The sequence below is a fragment of the Chionomys nivalis genome, chromosome 3 (genome assembly GCF_950005125.1).
Source record: "Chionomys nivalis chromosome 3, mChiNiv1.1, whole genome shotgun sequence".
NCBI classification, from domain to species: domain Eukaryota; kingdom Metazoa; phylum Chordata; class Mammalia; order Rodentia; family Cricetidae; genus Chionomys; species Chionomys nivalis.
Window position 1 is genome coordinate 98,386,539 of NC_080088.1, and position 12,638 is coordinate 98,399,176.

The following is a 12,638-nucleotide window of genomic DNA, read 5'->3' on the forward strand; positions in this document are numbered from 1 at the left end:
GCCTGGGCCTATATACAAGGCTTGGTTTAGCAGCCCTGGTCCAGGAGGATGTATGGCTGGGTGGCTTCCCTAGCTGCCTGGCTCTTGGCCTCAGGTGTCCTCTCTCTATAGCCATAACAGGGATAGATGGCTAGACCTCCATACATAGTCTTAGGGCATGGGGCCTTAGCACCCGGGCCACAGGCCAGAGCAGAAGCTCAACCTTCAGGCCTAGTCAAGGCCCTGTTGCAGGACTCACCATCAAGATTGTTTAGAGACATGACGACATCCAGGTCAGCCCCCAGGATCTCCCCGATCTGGTTGACCAGGGTTGAGTCGTTGGCTGGGTACACGGCCACATGATCTCCAGACTCATACCTAGAATGGAAGCGCAAGTCTCAGGAGGAAGCGAGCAGATGACTCCGTGCCAGGCTTGCCCCAGGGGAGCAGGAGGCGGCAGGTACCTGATCTTCGAGTCTGAGATGTCCAATTCCAGGTGCATTAGATGCCGCTCAGTGCCCTGGTTCAGCTTCCGGTTGGTGGTGACAGCAGCCAGGAATGGATTCTTGGCATCGAAGGGGCTGATGGGAAGAAAGGTCGTCAGTGATTGGCTTGGGACCTGTTTATACTAAACACTGGGAGCTAGAGCTGGTGGGCAGAGCAAAGGGACACAGACAGGAAAACAAGCTGGCTCCTAAGAAACATGTGAGACCCTCTGCATTCTGCCTATGGGGGGGCTGGGCCAGGGGGTGGAGCCACCGTGGAAGCTACCTAGGTTCTGAGATACTTGCATAGCACTTGGCTTTCACACACAGAGACCACAGCGTGGCTAGGAGTGGCAGATGGAAGAGTCTGCCCAGCAGGATGGCTGGCATGACTCGGCGACAGACGACTGGGGAGGCTCCAGCATGAATAATCTGGGCAGCACCCAGGGGTACATAGGGTCAAAAGTGAGCAACATGATTTGGACTTTTTTTTAGGACAAGGTTTCCTGTAGCCCAGGCTTGCCTCGGAACCCACTTCACAGGTGAGGATAACTGGGCTTTGGATCCTCCTTCCTCCATTCCTGTGTGCTGAGCTTGAGAATGTGCCTCCCACACTCAGTTTGTTGAGGGCTGGGGATGGAACCAGGGCCTCACACATTAGGTGAGCACGCTGTCAGCTGAGCTGCTGTGCCCAGATAGCTGTAGATTCTAAGGAAAGGAAGCGGGCTTCTCGCCCAAGTTTGACCTGCCAGAGCTGGCTCCCGAGGCCTCAGTGGGGAGCAGTGCCTGTCCCTCGGGGAACTTGTGCCCTTCCATAGATAGTGGACGTGAAGGTGCAGTACCCCACTGTGTTCACTCAAATAATGACAGGAGGGACACACATCTGCTTAGGATGTGGGTACACGAGGGGCCCCAGGTCTGTCAGCCGCACTTCCTCCACTTACGGTTTCTGGTTCTCGTAGCTCTTCAGACGGCCCATCTCACCCGTGTAAACCTTGGCAGTGTCAACATTTTCGTGGACCACGAGCTCATACTGGCGAATGCTGGGAGGGGAAAACCAAGGCTGGGGTCAGGGCTGGGAGGAAGGGGGTTGCAGGGCCAGTCATACATAGCAAGAAAGGGTTGAACTACACAGTGGTCATGGGTGGAAGACATAAGACAGTAGGACACAGTGGACCCTGTAGCAGTTACAGCAGAGAAGCAAGAGGCAAGGGAAGGGTTGAAGCCGACCGAGAGCCTGAGAGGATCAAAAGGCCAGGACGCACAGCTGGAAAGGAAGTCAGTGTCCTGGCGATGCCATGGGACAGGAAGGGAGACCCCACCTCAGCCCCATCACCTTCAGGGAGCCCCCTCACCTGGAACAAGGACCTCCCAGATCCCATGCCCATCCCTCACTCCATCCCCAGGGCCACCCACCCCAGGCTCCAGCCGTGGCCTTCCACTTACCTTGACTCTTCCCCAGTGGCTTCCACCCCGAAAAACTCGCACACAGCTGGCCAGAACTGCTCCCTCCATGTGATGAAATCCTCTTCTAAGCTGGAGAGAGGAGAGGCTTAGCTGGGCTAGTCACTGGCTAGACACCAGCTCCTCACCCTTGTGGCTCCCAACCCTGCTCGGGGAAGAAGGGTGGCCCACACTCCAGGCTGGGACCCATGCAACTAGGGTGTGGCACTTACTTCCCGTCATCATCACCAAGGCCCAACTCAAAGATGCGCTGGGCACCAAGTTGCTCCAGTCGCTGGTCCACGTACTTGCCCATGGCATTGAAATGCTCATAGGTCTTGTTCCCAAGGCCGAACACCTGTGGGGACAGCAGGGAGGTTCTGAGGCCAGGACTTCAGCCTGCCCAGTGGGGTCTGATGACCGTGGGATGCACTGAACCTTGCACTGGGAGCCTCGGCACTATGGGCACTGAGAAGAACACCTGATTACTTTATTCAGGTGACCTGCATTCCACAGATGGCTCCTTTTATGGCTAGCCTTTACGCCTCAAATCTAAGTGACCAGCTTAGCTGGAGGCTCCAGTCTTCCTTGCTTGGCCAAATTATATTGTTCTGGCCCTCATCCAGCAGCCAATGTCCTGTGCGGTCAGCTGGCAGCATGGTGCTCTGGAAGGGCGAAACTACACTAAAGGAAGGATAAAGCTCTCTGCTGGAAACCAGCTGGCCTGTAAAACAGTGAAGGAACAGATGGGGCAGCTTGCACAGGAGGATCCTAGGGCTCTGGGGAGGTGCCACAGGCCAGTGTGCGCCCAAAGGATTCTGTGGAGACTCACAGCAAACTTGACCCCGGTGAGGTCCACGTCAGTCTCTTGCAGCCAGTCATAGAAGTCCTGGGCGTTGTCGGTGGGGTCACCCTCACCATACGTGGCCATACAGAAGACTACCAGGGACTTGTCGATCTCAGGCAAGCTGCTCAGGTCGGCCTAGAAAGACAGGGGTGTCACCGCTGTGGCCCGAGCCCGCAGGTGGTGGCAGGTGGGAAGGCCTTGGTCCAGGCCATCTGCCATGCATCTCAAATATATTTAAAAGGAAGTCTGGAGATGGAAGACCTTTGTGGCAGGAGAGTGGAGTGGGTGGAAGAGAAGGAGTGGGCATTGAAGACTCACAGGGATGTCTTTTCAGTTTGCAGGGCGGGGGGGGGGGGTGCTACTGATGAATACGGGAGCCAAAGAGGCAACTCCTGAGCCACCCGCTCCTCCCTTCTACTGTGGCCGCTCTGTGCACTATACAGAGCCACCCCATGTAAGGGAATGGAGGCAGGCAGTACCAGGAGAATAAGTGTGAGTTGGCAGTCAGGGGCAAAATGCTCCTGTCCCTAGCTGTTAAGAACATGGCTGGGATCTGTCATATCCTATGCTGGCTTAAGAGGAACAATACTGGCAGGATGGTTTATGGATAAGGAAGGACGCCATTGCCCCTAACTATGGCCTCTGACCAAATTCTCAGCCTCTCTTGACCCCTCCCTGGTTCTATCCCCACTCTTCCCACAGCTGTAATGCACAAGGTATTAAGAGCCTCAACATACGGCAGGCTTAGAGCTCTTTGAGATGACCCCATCCAACACCTTCCATAGACAGGGAAGAGGCAGCCTGGGGTCCCTCATATTTGGGCAGCAGGGTGGGGCACACTCACCAAGTCATACTCTTCAGGGTCTGCGGACATGCCCCGCATCCCGTAGCGGTGGGCATCCTTGGACAGACGGTTAGCAAACTCCTCAGCGGTTCCCGTCTGGGAGCCATAGAATACGATAATGTTCCTTCCCTAGGGGAGCAGGCAGACACACGGGTGAGCAAGTGCCCAGGGCAGAGCAGAGACACAGGGCAGGTCTGGCAAGTGGAGCCCTTGTAAGTCCTCTCTGTCCTGACCTCAGGTCTTCATTGAATCTCTAGGGCTGATGTCTGGCTGTCACAGATGTGATGATGGAAGAGGACATCACCCAAAGGACTCCAGCTGGAGTCATCCAAGTAATGCCACACACATCGCAAGACCATCCTCAGACACTGGAAAAACCACAACCTAATATTATGTATAAATAGGGAAGGGGGCCGGGCGGTGGTAGCGCACATCTTTAATCCCAGCACTCGGGAGGCAGAAGCAGGCAGATCTCTGTGAGTTCGAGGCCGCCTGGTCTACAAGAGCTAGTTCCAAAGCTACAGAGAAACCCTGTCTCAAACAAAAAAAATGGAAGGGGACTAGGAAAATATGGATTAGCTGATCTCCATCTTGCTTTACGTATGTATATATCAATAAACATAACACACAGCGGATGTGGTCCTTTGGCATTTGTGGGGGTTCATAGTCTCCTTCCATACACAGGATACCAAAATCTGCAGGCGTCAAGTTTCTTGTACAACACGGTGAGGCAGAGGCTAGAGAGATGGCTCAGTAGTTACGAGCACTTGCTGCTCTTGCAGAGGACCCAAGGGCAGTTCCCTGCACCCACATCAAGTGGTCCACAACACCCTGTAATTCCAGCTCCAGGGATCGAACTATCTCTGGCCTCAGTGCACACCTGCATTCTTGTGCAAAACCCTCCCCCCCTGCCGGGCGGTGGTGGCGCATGCCTTTAATCCCAGCACTTGGGAGGCAGAGGCAGGTGGATCTCTGTGAGTTCGAGACCAGCCTGGTCTACAAGAGCTAGTTCCAGGACAGGCTCCAAAACCACAGAGAAACCCTGTTTCGAAAAAAACTTAAAAAAAAAAACCCTCCCCCCCATAACTAAAAAATAATAAAAATAAGGCAGGTGATGACAGCGCATGCCTTTAATCCCAGCACTCAGGAAGCAGAGGCAGATGGATCTAAGTTCTAGACTACAGAGCGAGTTCCAGGACAGCCAGGGCTACACAGAGAAACTCTGTCTCAAGAAACAAAACCATGCCGGGCGGTGGTGGCGCACGCTTTTAATCCCAGCACTCGGGAGGCAGAGGCAGGCAGATCTCTGGGAGTTCGAGGCCAGCCTGGTCTACAAGAGCTAGTTCCAGGACAGGAACCAAAGCTACAGAGAAACCCTGTCTCGAAAAACCAAAAAAAAAGAAACAAAACCATATATATATATATACATACACACACACGAGTATATGAGTATGTATATACATGAGTATATATGAGCATATATATGCTATACACATATGTAAAATAGATCTTAAAATGGGCGTTTACACAGGAGCTACATCTATCCTTTATACTGTTAATTTTAAAAAATATATTTTCTCTCTTTTTTTCTTCTTTGTTTATTTTTCAAGACAGGGTTTCTGTCCGCAGTTTTGGAGCCTGGAACTCATTCTGTAGCCCAGGCTGGCCGCACACTCACAGAGATCTGCCCGCTTCTGCCTTTTGAATGCTGGGATTAAAGTCATACGCCACCACGTCCAGCGTATTTGTATGTGTATGCATGTGTGCATCATGTGTATTCAGGAGCCACTGGAGGTCAGAGGCATCTGATCTAGATCTGGACTTACGGACGGTTGTGCGTCACCATGTGGGTGCTGGGAATTGAACCTGGTCCTGTGCAAGAGCAGTGGGCACTCTTACCACTGAGCTATCTCTGGGCCTCTTTTAAATTCTTAGACAAGGTGTTTCTATGGTGGCCCAAGTCGGCCTCAACTTTCGCTTTTCCTGCTTCACCTTTCTTACTGCTGGGATTACAGTTGTACATCACCACACTAGCTTCTAATGTACCAACTATGTGCGCGCGCGCGCGCGTGTGTGTGTGTGTGTGTGTGTGTGTGTGTGTGTGTGTGTGTGTCAGCAGGGACCTGTGGGAGCCCGAGCACCACACTGGGTGTCCTTCCTCAGCTGCCTTCACTGTTTGGCTTTGAACAAGGCTCCTCACTGCTCTGGAGCTCCGATTAGGCTATGCTTGCTGACCAGGGAGCTTTGGGAACTGGAAGCATATGCTGCCCAGTCTGGATTTTTATGTGGCTTCTGGGGAATGGACTCAAGATTGTAAATGTTGATAAAAAGGGGGGGCAGGTTCTTACATTTTAGTTTATTCAGACAGTCAAAGTAAAAGCAGAGTCCCTACTGCTGTGATAAGATCAAGATGCCCTTAGCACTCGGGCCTGCTCGGTTCCAACAGCCCTCAGCCCCCTATCAGGCCCTCTCCTGGGCCCCCCGGGTGCCCACCAAGGCCAGACTCTACTAGGAGCAGAAACAGGAATCTCACCGTTTTCTTCATCTTTTCCACGAAGCTGCTCTCTTTGACAGATGAAGTCCTGAAAAACAAGACAGTGTGATGTGGGACAGATGCAACTTACAGGATGGGTGTGACGGGCAGTTGGGGGACATCCCATAGGCTGGCCCCTAGTGACGAAGCTAAGAGTGGGACTAGTTAGTCAATCACTCCTTCGTGTGCCTCAGATCCATCATGGGCTTACAGAGGACAGCTCTGAGTCCGGCCTGGTCATCTGCCTGTGCTCCCTTCCCAGTTTCTGGCCCCTCTTCATCTTCTGTCCCTCTTCTTCCTTTGCCATCACCTCAGGCAAACAGAGCACAAGCTGAAAGAGGCTCCAGCTTCAGCCTGAGACAGTGAGCCAATGGGAAACTCTGTCAAAAAGTGGGGGTGGGGGGCATGCAGAGATAGCTCAACAATTAAGAAGGCTTGATCCGCAGTCATGAGGACAAGCGCTTAGACCCAGCAGCACAGAACAAGCTGGGCATCCTGCACACCAGCCTCTGTCCGCGCACACAGCTGCATACACTTACACAAAACAAATACGTAATTTAAAAAGCAGCGTTTATGGAACTCAAGGTGGCATCTGGTATCCACACACCTGTGCAGCGTGTGCATGCTCACGAACACCCGTCCTCATACAGACACACATACAACTGCAAAAGGAGATAAGGACAGCCGGGTGGTGGTGGCGCACGCCTTTGATCCTAGCACTAGGAAGGCAGAGGCAGGTGGTGGGTGAGTTTGAGACCAGCCTGTTCCAGGACAGCCAAGGCTACACAGAGAAACCATCCTGAAAACAAACAAACAAAAAGGAAGCCCTGAGTAGAGAGTGGTGTGAGAGAGGTCTTCTAGAAAGAAATCCCAGCTCTTGCTTCTCTGGCCAAGTCACTGACTCACCATGCCCTTGTGAGTAGACACACGGACTTGATGTCCCCAGGATTTAGCCTGACCTCCCCTGATTCCTTCCCACAAACCCCTACTGTCCTTCAACACAGAATTTGAGCTTCCCCAGAGCAAGCTTTCCCTGCCTCTCTGCAGCATCAAGGTGGCCATCCTCAATAGGGCACAGACATCCATGGAGCACTTCCCGCCCCACATTCAAATCCCTTCCCTTGAGGACTGGCTTTAATAACTAGGAGGTATCTGTGTGTCTGCCTGGCACTTGGCACACAATTCAAGGCTTTCCTACATGGCTGCTCCAGGTCTCCCACCCAGCATCTGGCAGGCAGAGGCAGACAGAGGCCTCTGGGGATATTTCCCACTCCCGACCCTTTCTGGGCTGAGTAGCCAGCTCCTGGCTTTTCTCAAAAGACAGATGTTTCCATAGAAGTCACATATCCAGCTGGGACAGGCAGGGCGGGAACGGGCACTGTGCCAGGAGCTGAGGGTGGGGACTAGAACGTGCCATCTCTGCCTTCCAAGGGCCTGTCCTGTCCTCTGAGCTGGAGCCCAGGAAAATCACAGCAGAGAAGCCACGTCAGAGGCAGAGCTGGCTGCAAGTCTAGGTCCTGTCACCACATAGCACGTGATATCCTGGTCCTACTGTCTGAAGGGCTCGGCTACTAACCGAACTTGACTTCCACAGCATTCCTGAGCCCTTTCAGGCACCTGGAATTTTGGTGACACTCAAGGGAACAAAGGTCTTGGAACGTGAACAGTAGCCTGGGCTAGTCTGTGATTTTAGACACCTAACAGCCTAAGGTGGCATAGGGTCAAAGGTGCGATGCCCACTGCCAGAGAGACAGGAAAGGCTGGGCTCCATTCTCTGACAGCAAGTGGCTCTCAAGAGACAGAGCAACAGGCTCCCAAGGGCACAAACTAGCTGCGGGTGAGCAGGACGGGGCCTGAGGCTAGTCTCCTGCTGTAGGCGAAAGGGGCCAACTCCAGGCCAGCTGGCTCTGGCCATGGTGAGGTGAGAGCCCCAGACAACAGGTTTGCCTGGAGACACTCTCCTTGACCCTGGGGACACCACGACACCAGGCACTTCTTGTCGGGGAGGGGTGGCAAGAGGTCAGCCTTAGGTGCTGCTCCTCGGCTTTGTCCACACAAGGTCTCTCACTTGCCTGGAGCTCGCTCACCGAGCAAGTCTGGCTCACCGGGCTCCAAGCTCCAGGGATCTGCCCACCCACCGCCTGCCCGGCACTGGGAATACAATCCTGCCTCCATGCCCAGTCTTTCACACAGGTTCTGGGGATCAGACTCAGATCCTCACACTCATGTAGCAAGCACTTTACTGGACCATCTCTCGACCCACACTTTGAGGCCCAGCACCTGCCCCTTGATTAGCTTCGCTTTGGCCCTGGGGGACAAGAAGAACTTTCCGTCTGCTCCCCTCACTTGTTCAGATTCAGTAGGGGCAGTGGCCTCTGGGAAAACAAGAAGTCAGACCCTTTGCTGAACAACTGCACTATGTCCCTCCTGGGCAGCCCTTCTATCCGGGGAGCAGCTCCCAGCCAGCCTAAGGAAGCAGACCTGGTAGCACCTATCAGGGGTCAGCTGGACCCTAGCCCAGGAAGTTGCCTCTCCCTTTGGCAATGGATGGCAGCCATGAGCCGCCTGCCCACGGGCTACCCGCACATCCACACTGGGGCTGGAACTGACCTCAGGGTGGGCTCGTCCGGCGGAGATGAGTATGCACATCCCATGATGCCCCTGTTCCCAACAGGGATTAAGGAAAGAGGAGGGTCCCACACTGAGCTCTGTTGCAGCTGGCTGGGAGCCAACAGAAAGGAAGTTCAGCTCCATCCATTCTCAGTGTGGTGGAGTAGGCAGCTTGGGCCCAGACACCCCAGAAGTCCTCTCAGAATCCTCCGGCACCTCTGCCCGCCTCTGTCCCCATGAGCTTGTGAACTCTGCAACATCTGGCAGCTCCAGCGGGACTGAGACTGCAGCCTCCCATGATCCCCTGCGGCTGGGGTAACACCCCCCCCTTCTGTATGGACTGAGGGAAGGAGAGAACATTTCCACCCCCCCACTCAGTCTCCTTGGTAACTGTTTATATCAGAGCCCTGTTCCCCACACCCTCCCCCTTTCCCATTAGGAGAAAAAAAGGATGGAGAACAAAGCTGTCCCAGCCCTGACACAGACTGTGCAGGTTGCAGCAATAAGAACCAAGCCAGCCATCGCTGCTGCCAGAGTCCCGAAAGACTCTGGGGACATCCTGGGCACTACAGGGAGGTATACTTTCCCTTCCTGCCCCATGCAGCGAGGACAGCCAGGACAAGATCTTAAGGAACCCTTCTCTTGGTACCCAGGCATAGACCCCAGAGCCCTGTGCAGGTGGCAGCTGGCCCAGTTGTGGGAGCCCAGATACCACATGGCTCCACAGCAGAGCCTGAAAGGTTCCAATTAGCCCCCCACCCCCACCCCTCCACTGGGAGCAGGCGCCTCTGAAGTTAGTTGCAGGCCACTAGAGTGGGCAAGAGGAGAGGAAGGGGAGGGGAGGGACGGGAGGGGGAAGCACTGAGTCACTGGGTGAACCCAGATGCCTCAAGGGGGTGCATTTTTATGCTCCTGTCCCAGGCAACGAGGAGAAGTACTTCTAAAAGCGGAGGCAACTCAAATTTTCTGTGTGGCAGAACTGATCCCTCCTGGGCTATCCCGCTGTTTGCGAGGGACCTGGGAATCTGCTTTTGAACTTGCAGAGCCTGCCTGTCTGGCAACTAATGTCTGCAGGCTGCAGGGTGAAGAGGCAGAAAGGGGGGTGAGGACGAGAGTCAGATACGGTGGCAGCAGGAGTGGGACAGCAGGAAGGAAGGATGGTCAGCCTCTCCACTGCCTGGGCTGTGCAGAGCTTAGAGAAAAGCAGACAGTTCTCTTCAGGGTCCCACCCTAGGGGAGCTGCTTCAAAGGGAGTTGGGAGACAGCCAAGGGCAGGTGGAGAGCGGACAGAGGCCTCAGGTTAAGACAGAAAAAGGGCTGGGCCTGGCGGCGGTCACATCCCTGTGTCTCTCTGATAGCAGCATTTTGGAGGCTGAAGCATGAGGACAGAGTTTAAGGCTAGCCTAGACTACAGAGTAAGTTTGTCTCAAAAAACAAAACAAAACACAAAACCAAAAAACAAAACAAAACAAAAAACCCAAAGCTAGGGACGTAGCTCAGTGGGCAGTGTAGCTGACTCCTGGGCATGAAGCCCAGCGATCACCCCAGCACCAGAGCCACCACACAGGGATGGATGGCATGCGCACACTTGTAATTCCAGCACATGAAGGTGGAGACAGGACAAACGGGAGTTCAGGATCATCCTCTGCACTGGCACACAGCAAAAGAACCTGTCTTTATGGAAGGTGTCACAGGTACTTTACAGAGTTTCGATATAGTCATGTCATAAGCTTTATTGTGCATACAGGACTGAGGTTAAGTATCACCAGGAGAGTTTTCATCAAATTGTGCTGTGCTTAAACATATGCCTAAAATAAACTATTCAAGGTCAGACTCCCTAAGTTTGAACCAACCCTAGCTACTTCAAGATTCAGGACTTGAGCTGAATAAACTAAATAAGCAAAATAAACCCTTTCCTACCAAGTTCCTTTTGGTCACACGTCTCATCACTATGAAACACTGTAAGACAGTCATAAATGACTTGTGGGTCAAAGTGCTTTCCTAGCAGTTATCCTGAGACAGGCCACAACTGGAGGGTCAACAGGAAGGGCAGATCCAGTTGATCGGAGAGTAGAAAAATGCAGGTGACCTCAACAGGTGGCACAGAGGTCCTGGACCTATGCTTGTAGACGGACCTCTTCAAACCACTTGTGGGTCACGCATGGTGCCCTGCCTACCCTTCACATGGTAGTTCTCTCCTAAATGTCTTTCTCTCACTCTTAAAATAAGTTTTTGGATGTATTTTAGTGTTTTATATGTATGAGTGTTTTACCTGCATATATCTGTGTATCATGTGTGTGCCTGGTGTCCTCCAAGGTCAGAATAAGGCATCGAGTCCCCTGGGACTGTGAGTCACCACGTGGGTGCTGGGAATCGAACTCAGGTCCTCTGCAAGAGCAGACAGTCGCATGCACGCGCGCGCGCACGCGCGCGCACGCGCACACACACACCCACACACCGCAGCCACGCCTTTCTCTCTGAGGAACACATCTGTGTTTCTAGTTTTGTGCTCACTGGTGCAAGGACATCTGTACAGAAGGGTGGCCCTGACTGGAAGTGGAAAGAACTCCCTTATGCTCCTCTATCTGCTGACGCGCCAAGATAAAGACAGACGTAAGAGCTGCCTGCAGCCTTGACTCTGGGCAGTGCTGCGATTTCAAAGGCAGGCAATCCCAAAATAAAGGAAATAAAGGTCACTTGAGGAAACGAGAGTCTTTGCGGCTTTTCTAAACAAGCCCCAAGAGGGCACAATTGGCCAAATCCAGATCGTAGGAAACTATGAAACAACAGGCTGGAGTTTCTTTCACATAAGTGTTGCAAGGGAGGGACAGGAAGCCAAGAACTGCTGGAATGGATGCTGTGTTCAGGAAAGGTTGCCATTCTTAAATAAGCAGCACTAGAGCTCCACCTCGAGCTACGAGGCTGGGAATGGGGCATTTTTGGGTTGATGGGACATGGATGACTGTGATACTGATTGCATAACTGTACATGTGTCAAGACTCAAACATGGGGCTGGCAAGATGACTCAGTGGGTAAAGGCACTTGCTGTCAAGCCTGATGACCTGAGTTCAATCCCTGGGACCCATGTGTAGAGTTAAGAAGGGGGTTTTAGAACAGGGTGTGACTCAATGGTAGAGCACTTTCTGAGTATTCACAAGAATCCAGGTTCCATCCCTAGCACTGGAAGAAAAACAAGGAGGATTTTATTATACGCAAATTATAACTGAATATACCCGACTCCTCTCCACAAAGAGAAAAGAATATAATGTGTTATCAACCGCAATAAATGACTTTTAAGATACTGAATTTAAAAAAGTCCAACCACCAGGCAGTGGTGGCACACGCCTTTAATCCCAGCCTTCGGGAGGCAGAGGCAGGCGGATCTCTGTGAGTTCGAGACCAGCCTGGTCTACAAGAGCTAGTTCCAGGACAGGCTCCAAAGCCACAGAGAAACCCTGTCTCGAAAAAACCAAAAAAAAAAAAAAAAAAAAAAAAAAAGGGGGGGGGTAGCTTTTAAAAAAGTCCAACCTAGAAATCTAATGGCAAAGCTCTGATCAACCAATCAAGGATGAGAACAAATGTCCTGATGAAGTCCGGGAGACAACAGTGGGTAAAGTGCTTGCCTGCCACTGAGCCTCAGCTGTTCAGCCCCTGGGATGCACGCGGTGAAGGGAGAGCGCTGGTTGCTGGGAGCTGTACTCCGAGCTCTAGGCATCAGTGCTAGGATTAGCGTGATGCGTCGCCATGCCTGACTTTCTTTATACCGGTCCTGGGGACCCTATCTCGGGGTCCCATGATTGCACATCACTTTAACCCTCTGGGATTCCGGGTACGTGCCACCACACTTGGCCTAACTTGTAATTGGCTTTTACCCTTTCCCTTAGTCCCTATTCTCTT

At 52.8% G+C, this 12,638-nt stretch overlaps 1 protein-coding gene across 2 annotated transcripts in view; it reads right to left on the reverse strand.

Annotated features, from left to right (window-relative positions):
- LOC130872021 (NADPH--cytochrome P450 reductase) overlaps window positions 1–12,638 on the reverse strand; it is a 44,033-nt gene that overhangs the window by 2,267 nt on the left and 29,128 nt on the right. The window contains exons 1-9 of one of the 2 annotated variants that reach the window (XM_057765816.1): window positions 8,742–8,981; window positions 6,132–6,180; window positions 3,599–3,727; window positions 2,740–2,889; window positions 2,141–2,265; window positions 1,911–2,000; window positions 1,409–1,507; window positions 444–560; window positions 239–357 (exon numbers count right to left, since the gene is read on the reverse strand). In XM_057765816.1, coding sequence (XP_057621799.1) covers window positions 239–357; window positions 444–560; window positions 1,409–1,507; window positions 1,911–2,000; window positions 2,141–2,265; window positions 2,740–2,889; window positions 3,599–3,727; window positions 6,132–6,180; window positions 8,742–8,785 — 922 coding nt within the window. In that variant the 5' untranslated portion in view covers window positions 8,786–8,981. Of the gene's footprint in view, window positions 1–238; window positions 358–443; window positions 561–1,408; window positions 1,508–1,910; window positions 2,001–2,140; window positions 2,266–2,739; window positions 2,890–3,598; window positions 3,728–6,131; window positions 6,181–8,741; window positions 8,982–12,638 lie in introns of those variants that run through there. The other variant, XM_057765815.1, reaches the window with a different exon arrangement.